General features: G+C 29.0%; 1 protein-coding gene across 2 annotated transcripts; it reads right to left on the bottom strand.

The window, feature by feature from the left end:
* Positions 1-365: 365 nt before the first annotated feature.
* On the bottom strand, positions 366-7636 carry LOC145103108 (F-box/kelch-repeat protein At1g74510-like). Of its 2 annotated transcripts, none has more exons than XM_079040648.1 (2): positions 7396-7636; positions 366-1714 (listed from the first exon to the last, which is right to left on the bottom strand). In XM_079040648.1, exon 2 carries the CDS (start codon positions 1689-1691, stop codon positions 438-440), a length of 1254 nt encoding a protein of 417 aa, XP_078896774.1. In that variant the 5' UTR covers positions 1692-1714; positions 7396-7636; the 3' UTR covers positions 366-437. The 2 variants fall into 2 exon arrangements, with proteins under 2 accessions (XP_078896774.1, XP_078896775.1); XM_079040649.1 differs by having other exon boundaries at positions 366-1694.
* Positions 7637-9867: the final 2231 nt, after the last annotated feature.

Here is a 9867-nt window from a genome sequence, read left to right as displayed (position 1 = left end):
AACATTCTTAAAATTAATACAAATAAATGGTTGGTTAATTGGAGTGTAAAAAAGGTATTGTAGTCACATTTCTTTAAAGAAAAATAAAAAGAGATGATTGGCTAATTGCAACTTTTAAGAGAAAAAAAGGATAAATTTAGCTTAATTTTAGTAAATATTTTCTTAAATTTAACCAAAAAAAATTAAAAAAACAACATAAGTTTTTCTTTTTCAACCGAACAAATGGTACACATTGTAATTTCATCAAATAAAAATAATAAAATTGGATATTTTATATATATATATTATAGTCCAAAATCACAACTCATTAAAAAAAATCACATCCCAAATGCATAACGTGCATTTGATTAAAACTTCATAAATAATTAGAAAATTATGTTAGATTTATTTTTCTTAGATTTGAATAACAAAAAAAAAAAAAAAAACATTTCGGAAATTTAACATCCCATCACCGCACAATTATAAACAAATCCACTAGAAGGTTTTCTAGCAAGCAAATTCCATTCAGGCGGGCTTTCATCGGGCCTCCAAGAATTCAATTCAATCATTCCGCCATACGCCGCCCTAGGCCCGCCGATAACAATAAGCTCATCGCCACAAGCTCTAAAAGCAAGCCCCCATCCATTCATAGAACTCGCCTTTTCCGGCAACCCCGCAACCCTAACCCACACATTCCTCCCTTTATCATATCTCCTCACTTGCTGTTCTTCATAAAACCCCGCATACAATTCATCCTTCACAACCGCCACTAAAGGCGGAGCTTTACTCATCGCCGGCGCATCCTTTCCGGCCGCCACCGGAAACATACCCGGAATCACAGTCCAAACCCTAGTTTCCAAATCGTAAACCTCCCCACACGTAAGTTCGTTGAAATTTTCGTCAACTCCACCAATTACGTAAAATTTTGAATCCATAAACACCCCAGAACACATTTTCCTTCGTTTATTCATGCTATTCAGTCTCACCCATGTCCCGATTTCTGAATTGTAAAGCTCGGCTGAGTTCAAGATCTTACCAGACGGAGAACACCCGCCGGCGACAATGGCGATTTCGTTGAGACTTGCGGAGGCGAAAAGACATCTAGGGGTAGTAGTTTCGATTCCCGGTGACCATGAATTTGTTAAGATGCTGTATTTGTAAACGACATTTGTGTCGATTTCTTTTCCGAATACAAGAAGCTCGGTGCCTACTGCTAATGATTCTTTATCTGAACACATGAAGCATTCATTGCAGTCCATGGTGGGTAATCGCATCCATCTATGGCGGATTGGATCAAAAGCTTCCCATTTGAAAAGATTACATGAGAAGTAAATCCAATGTTCGATTATACCCATCTTTCTTCTAAGTTTATAAAGTTCGCCATTTCGAATTAGGGTTCGGAATTTGCGATTTAGTGAGGCGATTGAACCATAATCGGATCTTGAATTGTGTAAAAGGCAGTTGATTGTGAGGTCGAGGCCGATTTGGTTGATTAATGAAGTGGAATCTGAATGATTGTTGGCGTCTTGTTGTTTTTTAGTGTTTGAATTGTTGGGTTCAGAGTGTGAAATGACTAAATTGCCCTCGGATGGCTTTGAAGTCTTACTCTTGGAAAGTGAGGTGACACAGAAGGCATTGTAAGTCCAGTTGCTTTCTTGTTCACAAGCAGTTGGTAATTCTCTTGAAACAAGGAAAGTTGGACCTTCTAGCATGATCTTGAAACAAGGAAGAAATCCTGTTAATTACAAATGAATCTAATCAAATATATTTTTCTTAGGAATTAAAATTTGGTAAGAAATGATAGTTTCAAAGTTGTTTATAAGGTAAAATACTTTCTTAACAACAAGAGGTGTTTGACTTAGTTTTTCACAATCCAAAAGTTCTTTTTGGAAAAGAAAAAAGCAAAAATGTTTGGCAAAATTAGTTTTAAAAGCTACTTTTAAAGTTGTATAATGAACTTTTTGGAAAAGTCAAGAAATCCTGACTTTTTGTAATTTTTCCAAAAATGATTTTTGGGCTGTGAAAAGCTAAGCCAAACATCGTCTAAGTCTAATGAATTAATTTCTGATTAAATCTCAATCACTTTTTTTTTTCTGAAAAAACCTTTATATATATATATATATATATATATATATATATATATATATATATATATATATATATATATATATATATATATATATATATATTTACGGAAAACACATCATATTTTAATTTATTTTTTCTCGAAAAATCTTCACATTTAACAATTTTTTCGAAAAAAAAAACGAAATTGTAAGAAAAATGAAAAAGTGCAAAATATTTTTCAAGAAAAAATAAAGTTAAGTTAAATCTGGAAAAAACAATTGATTCATCTATATAAGATACAAACTTCTCATAGTTATTATATGAATGAATAAACATATATTTGATGTTAATTAATCATTTTTTTTTAAATATAAGATCTTCTGAGCATGATAAGATAAGACATGGTTTATTGGAATGGTTAGCTAAATCTTCAATGCCTGGTATACATTTAATTACTATGGAGTTTATAAAGCTTTTAAATGTTCAATTGATAAGAAAAAAAAACAAACTTTTATTTATTGTTTTGTAAATATGTTCTATTAAATTTTGTAGATTTCAATTAATTATAGAAATTAAATAATAAACTTGTATGAAAATTGAAAATATGTTGATGTGGTTATTCATTAAACATTATACAATTTAATGTGTTCAAACGTCATATCGAACACTAAAAATAACAAAAAACTATCTTTAGAGTGTTTTAAATAATTAATAACTGTTAGGTAATTTACATGGAGATTATAATTGGTTTAAATAAGAAAAAAGAGAGAGAGATAGAGAGAGATGGATCCATATGATATGACCACTATGAACTACACTACATTTGTAGAAATTTAAGATTATATGCTAACTATTCTTAACTAAATCATATTTGTAGTGGTGCACTAAAACATTAATAGATGAATAATGTCATAAACAGTAATGAAGGTTTTCTTTTTCAACTAAACAATATTTTTTTCATTAGACTATTGTTTTACGAAACTACTATTCATAACTAAATCATACTTGTAGAGGGAAAAACATTAATTCATAGCTAAATCATACTTGTAGAGGGCACGGCATTTATAAATGGGTCATGACATAAACTAATAAAGACATGTTTTTTTTCACTAAACAACATTATTTGTTTTAGGAAACCACTATTTAAAACTAAATCATACTTTTAATTATGCACTACAACATTAATAAATAGGTTATATCATAAACAAGTAACGAGCAATCTTTCTTTTTCCATTTTAATATATATATATATATATATATATATATATATATATATATATATATATATATATATATATATATATATGATTTAATAATTCCCTAAAAATAAAATATAATATTGATATATTATTACACATATTTGAATATGTAAAAAATAAGATGGTGTGGTGAGACCATTTCCTATTACTTTTGTGGTGAGGAAAAGGTGATTGGAAAATAATGACGCTCACGTAGGGCAAAAATCAGGGATAGTTTTCATTAGGTGTTCGTAGTTGAACTGTTGCTTTTCCAGTACGTAATGTATAAATTTTTGATTTTTTTACTTATCCTGGGCGGTTAATGTCGTTATTGGGTAAAGAAGTTTCACGAATTAGTTTCAGTGGTCCCTTGATTTTTTTCCTTGTTTGTTCTATTGAGTTGGTCATCCTAACATAATATAATCACTTTAATATGCCACTTGACCTACCTAGTCGCATCATATATCACGAATAATGATAGAAGGTACTCGATATTTTATCAAATTATTTCATCATCAACGCTCTCTCACAGCTAAATCGTTATTTTAATTCCAATCAAAAGTGTATCAAGAGCCTCTTGCACTACACGTCTCGACTCATATTCAATAGCACCATCAAATTCTTCAAGCAACAAGATCGATGCCTTTTCCAACACCTCACATGCAATCACGATTATCACTTTCTGCCCCAGTGTTAAATCCACGCCGCCGAGACCTACGTGATTTTCGTATCCAGTTGGTAAAATGCTTATGGTGCGTGTTTACAATTCTTGCCGCTTGTTTGATCTTGGTAGATTATATTTTGTTTAATTTTATGTCGAGGAGATTACAGGTTCTTGTTGGACAAACCCTAGTTGGTTCCTTACCATCATAGATTGAAATTTCTCAAATCTTCTCCATATAGAAGAATCTTCCCGAAAATTGGATTGTAAATCATAAATAAGAGAAAATATAGTGTTTTTCTGAACCGAAAATCCTAACTACATACACTGTGTGTTCGATGCCAGTTTTCATGTAGAAATCTATTAGCTCAATGATTTTTGGAAAATATGGGTAGCATAAATTGACCTTTATAAAGTCAATAGTGGCATACATGCTGACGAGTTTAAGTCCATATGTTCTATCATTGTCAATGTCATGAACATGATCGATGATATTGAAAACCAGAACGAGAGTTACAAATGAGAGAATGATGTATTCCCTGATGGTTGTCCAAAGATTGATATTGTGTTTTTACATAAATGAAATTGTATGTAGAACAACACTGCAAAATTACAGTCGAAGATGATGAATCTTGAAAACTCGAACATGAATTCTTTAGAGATTCAATGGAGGAAAATTTGTCTATAATTTTATTAGGTGTAAACTATAGAGTATTGATGCTTTAGTTGCACAACAAGATATGACATGGAAATGGGTAACCAGTTTACCCCAACAACATTTCGAAAATGACCATTTAAACCTAATAAAAAAAACTCAAGTTGTTCCCTCATAATGCAAGAAAAAAAACCCTAAGGAACCATTTAAAACATTTCGTGAAACTTCATTAAACAAAAATGACGTTAACCGTTTTTTTCACCAACCACCATTGTTTTAATAAATTACCATTTAGAACTAACCATATCTGTAGTTGTGCCCTAAAACATCAACAAATGATTTATGTCATAACCTAGTAATGATTGTTTTTTTCCACTAATCACCATTGATTTATGAAACTATTTTTCATAACTAAATCATATCTATAGTTGTGCCTAAAACATTGGAAAGTGATATTTCCATTTAATAATTTGATCCATCCATATGAGGTACAATACCATTATAGTTATAGTACAAGTTGGTAAAACATACATTTCAAGTGGATGAATCAATTTATCAAATGGAAATATCACTTCCCAATAGATATGTTATATTATAAACGGGTAATGAAATGTTTTCTTTTTAATCAATCACCGTTATTTTAAGAAGCTACCATTAAAATATAAGCAATCGAATCATTGTGTTCACAAAGTACCATTATTTCAATAGTTTGTATTTGTATCTTGTGAACAAAAACAAATAGTTTGTTACCTATTTTTTTGGTATTTTGTTTAAAATAATGACATTTTATAAACAAACAAATAGTTTGGTATCCATATTAAAAAATCATTATATTTTTTTGTAATTTTGTGGTTAATAGCTTATACTTAATTTACAACTCAAAAATAGTTAACTTCTAACACTATTAAAGATATAATGATTTTCCTAAAATTACTGGTAAAACTATTTCAAAATAGTTTAACAACTTATCTCGGACAATTTTACATGTTAACTTGTAAAATTCCTACTAAAATCTAATATAAAAATATTACCGGTACTACATAATACATGCCAATAGTTAATTTACGATACTACATAATACATGCCAATAGTTAATTTTGTAACGTTTGAAAATGTTATGGATTAAAAAATGAATAAAACATTGATGGTTAAGCCGTAAAACAACCAAAAACATAATGGTTTTATTATAATTTGTTAAAATACCAATTTTGGGTGAAGGTTACAAAAATCATCCCATGAAATAAGCTAAAACATATCAAATTTCAATTTGAATGTAATAACAATACCATCCATGGTTGTTAAGATTTAATTTTGAACTTAAGATCTTAAGATCCAACAAGCGAATATGATCTATTTGAAGCAAGATCTATATTGTTAAGATTCAGATCACGATTTTATGATCTTAACATGACCCGATCCCTACACTTTTTACTTTATCATATAGTTGAGCCTAAAATATTCGCCCATAAAACTTCAAATCTAACATCACATATCACATGAGAAAAAAATGTCATCGAGTATCACCACATATTCGTCTTGAATTAGGGAGAGCATTTTGACTCATGTTATTATTCTTTATACTCTTATGTCTTTTATTGTATATGATTTTTTTTGAAAGATATTTTATTGTATACGATCATCATTATCTTGTTATGTCTTTTATACTCTTATGTCTTTTAGTGTATATGATCATCATTATCTTGTTACGTTTTCTGTTTTTTGATGTTTTCTTCAAAATTTTGTAGCTTATGGCAACAAGAATTATATTTCATGCTTAAAAACGTTAAAGCTAACTTCACACACAACTAGCCATTATCTGAATTAATATTAAATTATAATGAGTATTACACAAACAATTAGCCATTATCTGAATTAATATTAAATTATAATGAGTATTACACAAACAAGACACTATAAACAAATTTGAAGACTTGTTCATTTTCGTAGGATCTTTCGATTCTTATCCAATCTTACGATAACGATCTTACAAAACATAAATTGATTATAGGTAAGATCTTGATCTTAACAATCTTATCAATGGAGTGTATGAATATGATAGGCCAAAGAATGGAAATTTAGATCGAATTTATTTTATGATATTTGGAACTTTTTGGTTTTATCATGATTATGAAACAATTAAAATAAGATATCCATAGAAACAAAATTAAACTATTCGCTTTGTCCTAATATAATAACAATATTTGAAATCAGTCTTTAATCATTAATCAACACCCACTACAACAACCCTAAAGATCAATCTAAAAGATGTACAAAATGAACTCAAATTTACATAAGTTGCAAGTAAAATAATGAAAATTAAAAGAATAGTTAGCAAAAAAGCCCTATGTTGATGCTTCTCATGTGAGAGTTTTCTCGAATTTGATCAAAAGTTAATTGCCATGATTCAAAGTACAAACAACTAATAATCATTCAAATTTGGTCAACTGAAATATGTAAATAGGGCATAAACTACAAATATCTTCAAGCATATAAGCATAATATAATAGATTTATTGATGAAAAAAAAAGTCTCACACCTCGATTATAATCTAAACAAAATAGAAACTCGATGTGTAGCCACTAGCCACAATCCATAGCTGTGAACCCCAAAGATGCAATTAAAACATGCTTGCATGAACTCAGTTGACATATATTATACGTAAAAATTAGCAAAATGTTCCTAGATTAGGGAATTCCCAGATTGCGTATTTCCTCAATTTCATCAAAACAGCGTAATCTTACAACAAATTACTAGATAAATCAAAGATGAAAGCAAGAAACAGAAAGAAAACTTACAGAATATCACAGAGAATAAAGCTTTATCGAGACTTCGCGATTATATATTCACATATATATTATATGTTTAAGCTGCAAAATTTATTATGGGGACACTTTAATTCCTCACTCCCTACAGCTCTTGATTCCGCTGTCTGTAAGTAAACTAATTTTGAGAATATTTTGATATTTTTGTAAATTTTTGTGGGTTTGGAAAGATGAGAGGAGGAGTATTTATAATAAAAGTTATAAAGGCAAAAGGTTGAACAATTTACAAATAGACAAATAGGAGCTCAGCCTTTATATTAAGTGAATTTGTGCAACACGATTTCTAGTTCGAGTCACCAATATATTTTTTATTGTATTTGGATTTTGGTAATTAACAAACCAACGATGTTAAACAATTAGGAAAATATATGCTATTGTATAAAAACAAATCAGTTTGAATATTTTATGTTTTAGACAATAATTTTTCAAGGTTATTCACATATATATTATACGTTTTAGACAATAATTTCTCAAGGGAATATTAAAAGCATGGGTTTCTTTTTATGCTTGTTAAACTCTATGATGTGAGAACATAATTTTATTATGACATTTGGTCATGATTGTTTATTAATTTTTAAATATATTTTTTTTGAGTAAGTTGAATTTATTTTATTCATAGATCGGTAATGGACGGGTGATAAGTTGGGAATGGGTCGGAGGTGAGCTCAAAATCTAAAAGGTAAGGGATTCGATTCCGCACATCTGTCGGGGATGGGGGCAAGGTTAGGGAGCCGGGGACGGATACAAGGACAACCAACTCCGACCTATTTCCATCCCTACTTAGGTTCGGTTTGTAGGGGTGTACACATTAACCGAAAAACCAAACAAAAACCAAATTAACTGATATAACCGAACCATTTTTAAAAAAAATGGTGCAGTCTCTAATTTTGATTAACCAAATACATATGGTTCGGTTATGACTCTCATCTAAAACCGAACCACTACAAATCGAACCGAACCAATAATATATATTAAAAGTTTTAATATAATATAATGTTGAATATATGATATGTAATTATATTAGGAATTGAAATTTTATAAGTAATCATTTGGAATTAGACTGGATACATAATTTTCTATCATATTAAAATAGTTATACATACTCGATCATTAACTTTTATAGCAATGTACTTTACGTTTTTTATTTTGTATAACAAAGTAATTTTTATTTTATGTCATTTTTGACCATTATGATTAACCAATGTTAGTCATTAACCATAACCATTAATTGCTAAAATTATTAACCAAAACGAATACTAACCGATACCTTATGGCTATCAAAATGCATTAACCACTTATAATGGTTATTGTTGAGTTTTAGCTAATAACCTAACCAAATTGCCTCATACACACCCCAAGCTTTTTGATAGTTGTAGAATGAGTCAGATGATTTGATTTAATCCGCCTTTAAATAAAACCAAGTTGTTTGATTATGCATTTAAATCACTATGTTTAATGATGAAAATGACCATTTTACCATTCTGTTATATTTTGTGTTGGATAAAATATATTTGTTTGATAAAATATCTGGAAAAAGTTTCTAAATAAATATTAAAAAAACGACATATAAAATCCAAACTAAACATAAATAATTTCAAATCCAAATAAAAACATCTAAAATGATATATTTTGGTCTTTCTTTATGATTTTAGAAGGATAGAATCATCATGAAAAGGTAGGTATTTTTAACAACCGTATTTTGGTTAGAAGTTTTGACCCTTAAGTGTAATTACTCATAAAATTAAAATATATTTTTAATTAAATAAAACAATATTAAATGATTAAAAATTAAAATTTAGTTAATTTGATGTAATTAAATTAAAAATTTTAGTTACTAGATAGTTTGGAATTAAAGTTAACAGCTTTGAGATTGCAAGTGGAATTTCCAACAATGAGATTTAAGGTACGATTTTTGATCATATGCAACAACTAGACGACATATTATTAACATTCTATTCTAAGTTAAGTTAAGATAAATGTTATAATATTATGTAAGCTAAATAAAAGTATAATCGTTGTTAAACCAAAAATTAAAAAGTTGTGCGGCCAAAGTTGTAAAATTGTGGAAGATTGGATATAAGAACCCCTTCTACCCAAATCTTCTTGTTCTATTCATTAAATCAATCTAGATATTGGGAGAGGGGAATACAAAAATTGAAGAGTGAATTTGAAGTTTAGAATTGGAATCGAAGTCCTTATGATGTTCTAACACTAATCCATCTATTGAAGCTAGTAACATAGTTGATTCATTACACTAGTCTAATGGTGTAACTATATACAACCAAACAGTAAGTTATGAATCAATAATGGTGTTTTTGAAACCCTAACTTCGTAAATTCGGTCATAGATGCATCTAGATTCGACTATTAGCTTTGAATAAGCTTAATATTACAATTTGGATGCAAGTTTTATGATGAAAAGTCCAAATCATAGTGTTGAACCCTT

The sequence above is a fragment of the Lactuca serriola genome, chromosome 4 (assembly GCF_051521515.1).
Source record: "Lactuca serriola cultivar US96UC23 chromosome 4, Lser_US96UC23_V15, whole genome shotgun sequence".
Classification (NCBI taxonomy): Eukaryota; Viridiplantae; Streptophyta; class Magnoliopsida; order Asterales; family Asteraceae; genus Lactuca; species Lactuca serriola.
This window is presented reverse-complemented; position numbering and strand designations above follow the sequence as displayed.

What these genes read in the sequence shown, in the direction of transcription:
- LOC145103108 (XM_079040648.1), bottom strand. Translation starts at nt 1,691, where the DNA reads ATGCTAGAAGGTCCAACTTTCCTTGTTTCAAGAGAATTACCAACTGCT.